The sequence below is a fragment of the Rhineura floridana genome, chromosome 3 (assembly GCF_030035675.1).
Source record: "Rhineura floridana isolate rRhiFlo1 chromosome 3, rRhiFlo1.hap2, whole genome shotgun sequence".
NCBI classification, from domain to species: Eukaryota; Metazoa; Chordata; class Lepidosauria; order Squamata; family Rhineuridae; genus Rhineura; species Rhineura floridana.
In genome coordinates this window covers 59941619-59953942 of record NC_084482.1, presented here as the reverse complement: position 1 = coordinate 59953942, position 12324 = coordinate 59941619, and the positions used below count along the sequence as shown (strand labels likewise).

Genomic DNA, 12324 nt, shown 5'->3' with positions numbered 1-12324 from the left:
TATAGCAATAGCTCGAAGACTTCCAAAGTCTGCCACCACAAGGAGTACTTCTCTTCATACTACAACAAAAACTCCTGGATAATGTGCCTAATGTTTCTGTTGCTCTAAGGATCCTTTTCACACTTCCAATGTCAGTGGTGAACGCAGTTTCTCAAAGCTCAAACTTACAAAAACTTACATACACTCAACAATGTTTCAAAAGAGACTAGTTGGCTTGGCAACTATGCAGAGCTTGGAAAAGTTACTTTTTTGAACTACAACTCCCATCAGCCCCAGCCAGCATGGCCACTGGATTGGGCTGATGGGAGTTGTCGTTCAAAAAAGTAACTTTTCCAAGCTCTGAATCAATTGAACATGCCCAAGCATCAGCACTTGACCTGAAGGAATTGGTGACAAAATTTGCAAAGGAAAAGACACACAAAGTGATATTTTGATGTGCCTGAAACAGAAACTTTTAAGAGACTTAAATTTTAACATCACAATTACAAGATTATTCAAAATGATTTGTGTGCTAAAACATTTTCTTTTGTATTTGAAAAAGATAATCAAAGATTGTTGTATTACTTATTCTTGCAATTTAAAATAAATTTAGCAGTTTCAAGTTTTGTGCTTTTCATTTTTTCTACAAGACATCTGTTTTTGAAAATTGAAGTTAGACATTTTTTTGGGGGGTGCAGGTAGTTAGCCTTGCCTAGGGCGCAAAATAGCCTGGCACCAGCACTGGTCACTGTAGAAACAGGGTGCTGGACTAGATGGGCTTTTGGCCTGATCTACTAGGGTTCTTCATTAGTATTTCTGTTTGAAATTCTCAGGCTAGATGCAGACATACATTTTTGAAGTGGTGAAGCTGCTATGGAACCATAGGTAATGCAGCTTAGGAGTAACTGGTTCTGCTAGTTTCTAACAAAAGCACTGTGCACACAGTGCCAACTGGCTAGTCTTTATCCTCCTGAGAGCAACATTTCAAGTTTAAAAAGACCTTTTTTAAACGAAAAGAAAAGAAAAAACGTAAAGCACCAAACAAATAGTTAAGCAGGTAAACTTGCTAGTCATGCTTGCGCATAAATTTCTAAGTGGATGGCCCCTCTGAAATGTGGAGATGAGGTGGGGGAGAAAATGAACTTGGAATCAGTTTTCAATCTGGAGGCCACTACATGTGTAATTTGAGGAACAAAACGTGGGACAAAGCAGAGTTCACTGACAGCAGAGAACTCCACACCCACTCCTGTTTGTTCTGGGATGTCTCTATGTAGTCTTGTATTGTGATCCCTTTCAGAGCAAGTAATGTTGATTAGCGGCTTTCTTTATCAACTAGCCCTTCACAGTATAATCTCAATAGATTAAAAAAAACAGCAACATGTCAATGATGGGAATGACAGGATCAACCACACAGCAGTTGCTTAAAGCAACCATGTTGTTAGGGCTTCATATGATGTAGTTTATGATCCAAGGCAGTTGGATCCCAGGATAATTTGCAGTATATCTCAAGCATGCTGGGATGCAACTTTTGGACTGTGTGATCTGAGATTTGCAGCCTAGCAACTTCTGTGACATTGCAAGGGATTACCTCTCACGTTATTTAGTGCAGGGATGGGGAACCTGTGGCCCTCCAGATGTTGTTGGAGTCCATTTCCCGTCAGCTCAAGCAAGCATAGCCAATTATCAGGGATGATGGGAGACAGAGTCCAGCAGCATCTCCTGGGCCACAAGTGCCTCACCCCAATACTATTAATATTATCTGCTTGGAGGAGCAAAATGCTTTTGGGGATGGTCCTACATCTCAATCAAATGCCAGCAACAGCTACTTTGACTGGTTCTTGTGCCTCAAGGGAAATGCTTTTGCTGCTTCCTGTTCTCAGTAGGCTACACTGCCATAAGAGGCAGAGCATTCACCAAAGAATGTTGCCAGTTGCCAGGGACTAGACCAATGGTTGGGCATTTCCCCAAGTGGAAGCCTGAGGCCTGGCTGCTCAGTGACAGAACATAAGGCCAAACTAGATATGTGTGTGGGGTGTATTTTAGACACATGCTTGCCCTGTTCATTTGTAAAGTGGGAGTGGAAGGAGGAGTCATACCTTGCTGAGCTCCATAGATTTAAGCAAGTTTCTCCCTGCCCAGATCATTTCCGGTATTGGATCTAGGCTAAAGGGAAGCTACTTAATATCTTCAGATCAGAGCAAAGTGAGGTGCATAGGTGGGCTATGTTCTCCTCCTCTACACTTCTTTTTGTGTAATGAAAATCTCACATCCCCTTTGTGTGTGCACACAAAAAGGCCATGCCAAATGTAAGGGCCCTGCCAGTTTTAACTTTAGGGTCCTTTACATCCCAATTGAAAGTTAATCAGGGTCCATGTGATTCACACTCAGCTACAGCAGCTGAGGTGACAATAAGATGAGGTAGCCTAAAAGGAGGGGGCAAGGGAAGACAGGAACTAGAACTGAGAAATATGAGTTAAACAGAGAGCAGTAGGGAAATCAGCTCTTGCTTACTGGCTGAGGTTCCCGGTAGAACGTTCAGACAAGTCACATGTGACATGGAAGAAATGTTTACACAGAGAGCTTGCAATAAAATGTTGCAGTGTGGAATGCGCCTGTGCAGGATGTCAGCCAGCCACCCCACCTGTTTGCAGGATACTCCATTCCATCCTTCCCATTCCCTCTGCCCTCATCCCCACCCACCCTCAGTCATTTAGCATTCTGTGCCCACTAAGTATACTCGGTCCTCCTTGAGTCCTCCTGAGGATTTTTTTGTAATTTTTGAAACCTTGCGATTACCCTGTGCCGATACCTCCTTCCTATGCATGAAAGGTACCTCTTTGCTTTCCTAAAAATCCACAGTTGGAGAATGAGTTTGCTGTTAGTATATAGGATATGGTTTTCAGCCAAACAGGAGACTAGGATGGGAGCCAATCAAGACTGGGATGTTCCATGGGATAACAGAGAAAGTAAGGACACATTTGCTAGGTGCCTCTCAGGATGGCCAGTAAAACCTTGACTTCCAGATGCAAAGGAGCTTTTGGAGCCAGCCACATGACTCCAAAACATACAAGAACATACCAGCACAGAGACTGGTGCAATACTGAGTGGCAATATATGCCACTGGATCTGTATGATACATATCCAGCCTCTTCCTTGAATATATTCTGAGAAGCTTTTCTCACCATGAGATAGTTCACTCTCCCCCTGTGTTTCTGACTGTCTGCTGCCAACATCAGGACCTGGTTTTCCACATTAGCATATACTCTCCTGACCTCCATCTGGGAAAGAAATAATTAGAACATGGAAGCAGCAGCCTGGATCTGACGACTTTACTTAAATCTCTTTTAAGATGGACCATAAATAATTTCTGATTACCTAGAAACAAAAAAACATCAGATGTGCTCTGGAATTTGTATCCCAGGTCTATAGAGTTTTACAGAATAGATCCGATTGGGCTCCCATTGCCCAATGCTGTTACTCTGAGTCTTAGTATGACAATCAAGAAGGAAAACTCAGCAAAGGAAGTTCTTTGCCTTTCAGCTAGATACTAAGATGCTGTAAGGCAACACATGGAGTTCTGCATTGATCTTTGCAATGCATCAGTAAGAGAAAGTACTCCAAACAAAGTAAGAGAATGAAAGCTCATTTTGTTGCATAATTTTAGAAGGTTGTACAATCTTAGAAGGGCCATGAATGTGAAGGGGAGTGGTATGACTATAATGAAGTGCCCTACACTTCTGAATTTGCCATCACACTACTGGTTAAGGGTGCTGAGAGTTGTTAGGAAACTGCTATTCCCTTCACAGAGCTACAGTTCCAAGAATGGTTTATAACAGTCAATCCTTCCCAAAGAACTCTGGGAATTGCAAGTCCGTGAGCAGGGATGTAGTTGTGGAGGATGTCAGGGGGTCTTAGACCCTTTCCTTTTTTGGGAGCAGGGTCCCTATGTCTCCAGCACCCTACAAGCCAATCAGCATGAAAGCCACTGAGAAGAGTCTTCTAACATGCTTCCCTGTCCTTTACTGTGGATTGGGGCCAATCAGAGTGAAAGGCCACGAGTCAAACACTGAGAGGATCCTTCTTTTTAGCTAACACTCTTCTCTTTTATGCTTATTGGTTCCTAGGCATTATCAAAGATTTAATTCTCAACCCCACAGCACAAAAACCGGGAAGGGGGCATGGCTGTGATTAACATGAAGGACCCTTCACTTCTGAGTTTGTCACTGTCTGTGAGCAGAATAGGGGCCTCCTAATAACTCTCAGTATCCTTAACTACAGTTCCCAGGATTCTTTGGGGGAAGCCATGACTGCTTAAAGTGGCATGATATACTATAAATGTGTAGTGCAGATGGGGCCCTGATGATTTCAATAGGTGGGCAGGCTCTTATCTCAGTTTTCATTAAAAAAAGAGAGAAATTTTTAGGCCTAGCCATGAACTGGGTGTAACTGGATATGGTGCTGTCCTTTGTTTAGCTTGTGACCAGCATTGTGTGAACTATACAATCTCAAGGACAAGCACACCCCAAAATGTAATGATAGCAATCTTTGTGTCAGTATTGTTAACTGGCTCACTGCATTAGGGGCAATGCCAAAATGATGGGGTCAGATTGTCTTCTGATAATTTATTTTATTTAACAAAATTTTTATACTACTTGATTGTAAAAAAAAACCCCTCTAAGTGGTTTACAAAGAACATTTAAATGATCAATAAAACATTTAAAAACAAGCGATTAAAAACATTTAAAAACAATTAAAACAACAACAGACTAAAAATATTAAAACACATCAACATCTATGTGCCTGGATAAGCTTGCCTAAACAAAAAGCAGGTACTGAAGGAACAGAGCAAAGACGCCTGCCTGATGTCAATAGGTAGGGATTTCCAAAGAGTAGGTGTTGCTATACTAAAAGAACAATTTCTTACAAGTGCAGAACAAGTATTATGTGGCGTATGTGACAGGGCCAGTTCCGAAGATCTAAGCGTTTGAGTGGGCACATACGGGGTAAGGCTGTCCTGCAAGTAAAGTGGTCCCAAGCTGTTAAGGGCTTTATACACTAGTAGTAACACCTTGAACTTGAATAATTTAATTCTATTTTAATTGTATATTTTTGTATTTTATTTTACCTATGTGTAGTTTTTATTTGTAAGCCTCCCTGAGTTCCAGTTTTGGAAAAAGGGCGGGGTAAAAATAAAGATTCATTCATTCATTCATTCAACTTGGCCCTGTAACAAATTGGCAACCAGTGCAGATCTCTGAGCAGAGGTATAATATGCTGATAAGTTCTCATTTCTGTCAGCAATCTGGCTGAAGCATTCTGCACTAATTGGTTATGATAAGAGTTGGGCTTGAAAACATTTCTCCCAAGATAACAATTTCTTCTTTTGAAAGAAAGAAAGAAAGAAAGAAAGAAAGAAAGAAAGAAAACTGTAAGTCATATATCCCAAATACAGACTAGTTTAGACACTTTTTACCTCGTAGTTAATATATCTAACATATAGTTCTCCAGGTCTACATGGATTCCAATATTGAAGGTTTTTTTAAACCCCTCTATTGTTGACACTCTCCTTCCTGTCTATGCTTAACACTTAATTTTGTTCATTACAGAAGTTATTACAGAAGTCAATAAAAGCCTGGGCCCAGGTTTTTATTATTTATTTTAAAAACTTATATCCTGTCCATCAATGGACGGGTTACAGCTGTCAACACACAAAACAATCAGCAACATTAAAACACGACGAACAATTCACTTAGATAAAACCTCAGTCATCTGTTAAGTATATCGCTGCACAGGCCAGTTCTTTAACATTCAAAGGTCTTAAGGAAAAAGCAGCTCTTCAGCAACACCTAAGGATAGACAACACTGGTGCCAGCAGAATCTCTGTACTGGTTGCACCCTCCACCCCACCTACAAAAGGTCACACATAACATTTCTGTTATGCTAAGTTATATGTGTAGACAAAAATCTAGAAATACAATATATCTCACTATAGTGGGAAAAGTTATGACTGAGTCAGATGTTTGAACCTTTTTGCAGTGCTAAATAAAAGCCAGGGCTGGGAATCATTTTTCTATAAATATCCATTGACCCACAGGAAAAAAACGTAGGGGCCACACACAAGCAGTAAGATGTCATATTTCCATACTAGCCAGTTGAATGTTTGCCTGTCACACAGCTATTGAGACATAAGAGCCCTACTCTCCTCCACTTGCCTGGCACCACATACACACTTCTCAAAGATGCATTCTAGGAAAACTAGTTGCTGACCTTAAGAGACAGCACAACACTTACTTCTTTCTTGGTTCTGTCCTCCTTCAGAGAGATGGCTTCATGATTCTTGTGTTCCTCCCGGACACAGATTTGACAAATGAATTTGCCTTCCATTTTGCAGAACAGCTCCAGCAGTTTGCGATGTTTCAAGCACATGTTGGCCTTCAGGTCACTGAGAGGTTCTATCAGCTGATGGTTCTTGAAGGTCTTGTCTTCATAGTGAGACCGGATGTGGTTGTCGCACAAGGCAGCCATGCACTGCAAGCAAGACTTGACAGCCTTCAACTTCCTGGGGGAGCAGAAGTCACATGGGACATCCCTTGGACCTGCCAGCTTCCTTGACCCCTGGGCCTCTTCTCGTGCAAACCTCATGGCAATTTCTCCCAGGGTTATGTTTTTGCGGAGTTGAGGCCTCGAACTGAAAGGCTCGCGACACTGAGGACAGTAGGGGCAATCTCCAATCAGGGCTTGGTGGTCCCAGTAATTCTGCAAACAGTCCATGCAGAAGTTGTGCCCACAGGCCGTGGTGACAGGGTCTCTGAACACCTCAAGGCATATTGGACACACAATATTGTCCTCGAGGAAAAGAAAGCCATTCTTCTTCATAGTACCAGGAAACTTTCTTTTTTGGCTAGGACTCAGCCAATCTTTGCAGTTGCACAAAGCTCTAGGAAATATTAAAAAGCAGGGCTGCTACCTATTAAAAAAACAGTTGTTGAATCATATGGGCTTTTAACTGACTGATAAAACACATACATACATTTGCATATGACTAAAACAATGTTTTGGAAGAAAAAAGTGTGTGTTTAGATTATACATATATATCACAGCAGGAAATGTCTTAAAACGAGCACTCCCTGATTTTAAGATAGAAGGGGTAATGGGCTTTCCTTTGCAGTATGCATAGGTGTTTGTACTAAAAATAAATAAAATGTTTAAATGCATTGCCTAACTAACCGAGGGCAGGTTTTTAGCCACCCAAACTTTTTTACTTAGTACAACCAATTAACTGTCCCAGTTGAAAGAGACGGGCGTAATGATTACACATTCATTCAACATTTACTACTACTTTGCAGAAACAGATTTAACATAATGCTTCAGATTATGTTGATCATATGTAGAGTTTAAAGCCACAGAACACCACTCAATATAATAGACTTGAATGTATTCTAAAATGAAGTCAAGTCTTTGCTTGGACTCAATGATGCAAAGCTTTAATTTGCTAAATTAATCAGACAGCAGTAAGGCTTTATTTTTGTTCTTCAGAATTCACAGTGCAATCTTGTATGTGTGGCCCATGAAAGTTACTCTCAGGTAAATATGCATAGGATCACAGAATATTTAACAGGCATAGGGAGCAGGTGGTGGTACTAACAACAGCAGATGGACAGTGCTACTGAGGGAACAGACTAGGGATGTAAACACACTAGTCGCCAGATCAAAGTGTTTCCATTAGCCATGGGAGGGGGAACGGGTTGATCTGCTGATCAGCTGCAAAATCTCTTTGAAGCTGAATTTTAAAAAATGCACTCAAGCTGCTCCCACCAGATTTTACAGTAAAAAGGGGTGGGGTTTGACTAGTGTCATGTGCCCTTTTTCAGAAGAGAGGGATAGAGATGCACTGGAACTGGCAGAACGGTGAGTGTTTCTACCCTAGAAAGCAATGTGCGCAAATCCTAGGGCTTTTGACTCTGCTCAGCTGAATCCTTTAACAAACATTTTAACAAACCCTTTGCTTCTCCCCAATGCAGTTATTCAGATTTTCCCTTAGGGGAAAAAATTAGTATTAGAAACCTACTTTTTAAAAAGCCAAGATTCCTGAAGTCATGTGCTTCTGCCAGATTGCAAGGTTTGCTTACAGGCACAGATATGATGCCCTTGCAAGCCCTGATGGCCATCTGCTTTGATGTTCTTCTGAATTAACTCAAACAAATATGCGTGGTTGACCTATGGATATCTTTGGTTGATTAAAACGATGAATTTCCCACCTAGAAAAGGCATGGTAGGTCTTTCTAAACACTATTCTTCCTTTCACAATGGAAGCCCTGCTGTGGTCTATCTAGAGATGTAAAATTTCTGGACATTTTGAAGCCATGGAAAAACCCCAGTTTTTCCCCGGGGTTTTTCTAGAAAAAATTGGAAATTTTTGGAAGAATGCAATATTAGCATTTTTTACAGATCGAAAGTCACGTTGTTACTTCAGGAACATCAAATGTAATTATGTACAAGTTGGTTTGGCACATTTGGTATATTAAAAGTACATTTTATTCAAACAATTATTACAAATTGAATTTACTTTTTAAATTTTTTACTTTTTTTTGTAACAAATGGATCTACAAATTCCTGAACTGTAAGGAACCTCTTTCGTTTTGTCAGTTTATGAGGAGCAGGCAAAAAACAATTTAAAAAAACAGAAGAAACCATCGACATTAATAACAAAGAAAATGATTTATGTCTCCACTAGTCCTCCACAGTGTCAAGCAGACATAAAGCATCCATTCCCATAAAAGGAACTGAGAAAAGGGGGGGGGGACCAAGATTCAATGAAACATTTTATTCATCATGCTAAAATAAAACATTCCATAAACCATTTTTTCTTAATTTTTTTCAATTTTTCCAATTTTTCAAAAACAAAACAAAAATGGCTTTGGAATTTTTCCGTTTTTTTCCCCCAGGCCTTCACATCTCTAGGTCTATCCATGGGCCATTCTGCACAACTGCTCAAAGAGTTCTGCAATTGTCCCACCATGGAAATGTCAACAAAAATAACACCACGACATCCCATTTCTATACAATATGCACATTCTACCCTTTTAGAGGAAAGAGAAGTTAGCCATATGAGATTGCCACTTAAAAATCCCACAGTCAACCACCTACCAATTAAAAAAAACACCAACCCAAACTTAAACACATTGCTCCAACATTCAATGCCATTATGTGCAATTTATTGAGCAGGGGAGGAAGCTTTGCATTTCTCATCATCCATATCCATTACACTTAGAAAACTATATGCAATGGTGCAAGGACAATGACGACAAATACTATATATGTAGGATGGATCATATTTTCTCAGGTACAAAATACAGCACACCAGTTGGTTTGAAACAACATCCTGAAGGAAAAACTGCCTGAAGCAATGATATGCACAACCAGGGGGAAGCATCAGCTTCTTAGCTTGTTGCACCATACGTTGCAATGTCAGAATCAAACATCTAACTTAACCTCATGGAAAGCTGCCTTATCCTAAATCAGACCATCAGTCTATCCAGCTCAGTGTTGTCTACTACACTGATAACATCTCTTCAGTACTTCAGACAGATGACAGGGATTGAATCTGGGACCTTTAGCATTAAAAGCACAGACTGAGTTACAGACCTCTCTCAAAACTGAGGCATAATTCACTTATGCCCGAAAAGGCTTACTTTGCATTCTGTGTTTCTGGTCTCAGCAAACCTCCTCACTGGAAGTATACAATACACGCTCAAAGCAGTTACTCATGCAAAGATACAATGGATAGACTTCTTTGCTGTTGGATAAATCTGTTGCCATGCTTCATTCAGTGTGACAGTGCAGTGAAGACATACTAAAGGAGGCAAGACTGCCACAGTGAAGGTTGCAGACGCAACAGCAGGTACTCATTTTGGAATTAGTGTTATATCATATAAGATCAGAGATTAGACCATCTAAGATAATTGTTTAAGACTATATAGAAATACATGGGGCTTGACTAGGTTATTGGTTTCTTCCATCCCTACCTTTGTAATGCTACAATCAGATAATTTTTAAAAAAATCAATGCAACAAATTCCCCACTCACCAGTTCAGCTGCGATACAAGGTCAATTGTGCCACTCTGCAATACTGAGCAACTTGTGGGTTCTACTAGAAACTGTTCTACCTACAGACAGAACTGACACCCAGTGAGTAGAGGTTTTGTGTACCTCTTGGTCCAAAACAGCAGCTCCCATTGAGTTCCTACCAGTTTACAGTCTTTCATGGGGTCTGGATTTGCTAGGTGACATCACAGTTCAAACTACAAGGGAGGGGGAGCTAAGCACTCTGGTTATGATGTCATTGTGCAGGTAGATCAAAGTGAAACATTAAAAAGATCCACTCTCCAGTGCACTTGGCAAGAGGAGGCAGGCTATCGGTGCCTAAGAGAAGTGGCATTAAGATGGAAGACCATGTGGCCTGGAAATCAGAGATATCTGGAAGCAATTTTGTCCATCCTTTTAATTTGATCTAGATAAATACTTGCCACATTGTTTCCAGAAATACATTAAAAAACAGGCTCAATTTCTGACAAAGAGAACACATGCATGTGTCTTAGTGGGCTCATATTCTGCCTCAGGAAGACTGAATAGCAGTGTCAACTTTTTGCATTGCTTCACCAGCACAATGCCCAACATTTCTTATATGTACAATTGCGTATCTGTTTGTTGTGTAGGGTTAGCAGCATTGCCCCCACAGTGGCTAATTTCTGAGAGAATGCCTGCTCTCCACATAGCAGAATGTGATATAAGTACCCTGCAGGCCTCCATTCTTAGCATCTATTTGTTATACTTGTAAGGAGTAAAATACAATCACCACAGTATCTCTGTGAAAATATGGTAAGTTGTCCCAGGGAACTATGAAGCAAGTAACAGACACATGTGTGCATCCCATGGAGCACATGCATGCTAGATTCAAAATTGCAAATTACAAAATATAGAACACCTGCAAGATTATAGGATAATATTAACTGGATGGCTTTATTATACAAGTACTCTTGGATGAAACAGATTATTTTGACCCATCCCAGTCTGGGTTCAGGCCTGGTTATGGGACTGAATTGGCCTTGGTTGCCCTGATAAATGACCTTTGGCAGTAGAAGGACAGGGGTAGTGCAACCCTGTTATTCTTACTTGATGTCTCAGCAGCTTTTGATACCATTGACCATGGTATCCTTCTGGGCTGACTTGGTGAGACGGGTATCAGAGGCATTGTTTTACAGTGGTTTCAAGCCTATCTCCAGGGTCGCTCTCAGAGAATAGCATTGGGTGACTGTCTTTTGGCCCCGTCAGTTATGCTGTGGAGTGCCACAGGGTACCATCTTGTCCCCCATGCTGTTTAACATCTATATGAAGCCCTTTGGAGCAGTCATCAGGAGTTTTGGGGTGAGGGGTTAGCACCAGCTCTCTTTCTCCATAACATCTGAATCAGGAGAGGCCATGCAAGCCCTAGACTGCTGCCTGGACTTGGTGGTGGGCTGGATGAGGGCCAATCAACTGAGTCTAAATCCTAGCAAGACGGAGGCACTGTGGGTTGGTGGTTCCCAAGTTTGGATAATTGGTCACTTGCCTGCTTTGGATGGGGTCCTCCTCCCTCTGAAAGAGCAGGTCTGTAGTCTGGGGGTGCTCCTGGATCCATCTTTGTCGCTAGAGGCCTAGGTGACCTCCATGGCTAGGAGTGACTTTTACCAGCTTTGGCTGGTGAGACAGCTGCGGCTGTTTCTGCATCGGGATAGCCTGACCACTGTTGTCCATGCACTGGTAACCTCCAGGTTGGATTACTGTAATGCGCTCTATGTGGGGCTGCTCTTGAGGTTGGTCCAGAAGTTGCAGCTGGTGCAAAATGTGGTGGCGAGACTGCTCACTGGGGCAGGGTATCGCCAACATGTCATCCCGCTGCTGAAAGAATTGCACTGGCTGCCCATTTGCTACTGGGCTAAGTTCAAGGTTCTAGTTTTGGTGTACAAGGCCCTATATAGCTTGGGACCAGGATACCTGAAAGACCGTCTTACCCCTTATATACCCAGTTGATCACTGTGCTCTGCAGGTGAGGGCCTCCTGCAGACACAATCTTATCAGGAGGTTCATTCTGTACAATATAGGAAACGGACCTTTAGTGTGGCGGCACCTACCCTGTGGAATTCCCTCCCCTTGAATATTAGGCATGCGCCAGCTGTTATCTTTTTGGCGCCTTTTGAAGACTTTCCTCTTTCAACAAGCCTTTTACATTGAGACCTATCCCATTTTGCATCTGTGTTAGAATTGCTTTTTAATGTTTTTTAGTGTTTTTAACCCTTTTTTAAAAGA

General features: G+C 41.4%; 1 protein-coding gene across 1 annotated transcript in view; it reads right to left on the bottom strand.

Annotated features, from left to right (window-relative positions):
• The window catches only part of LOC133382145 (E3 ubiquitin/ISG15 ligase TRIM25-like), a 44995-nt gene extending 38140 nt beyond the window's left edge, over nt 1-6855 (bottom strand). Inside the window, exons 1-2 of the mRNA XM_061621814.1 lie at nt 6271-6855; nt 3162-3257 (exon numbers count right to left, since the gene is read on the bottom strand). Coding sequence (XP_061477798.1) covers nt 3162-3257; nt 6271-6855 — 681 coding nt within the window. The remainder of the gene's footprint in view (nt 1-3161; nt 3258-6270) is intronic.
• Nucleotides 6856-12324: the final 5469 nt, after the last annotated feature.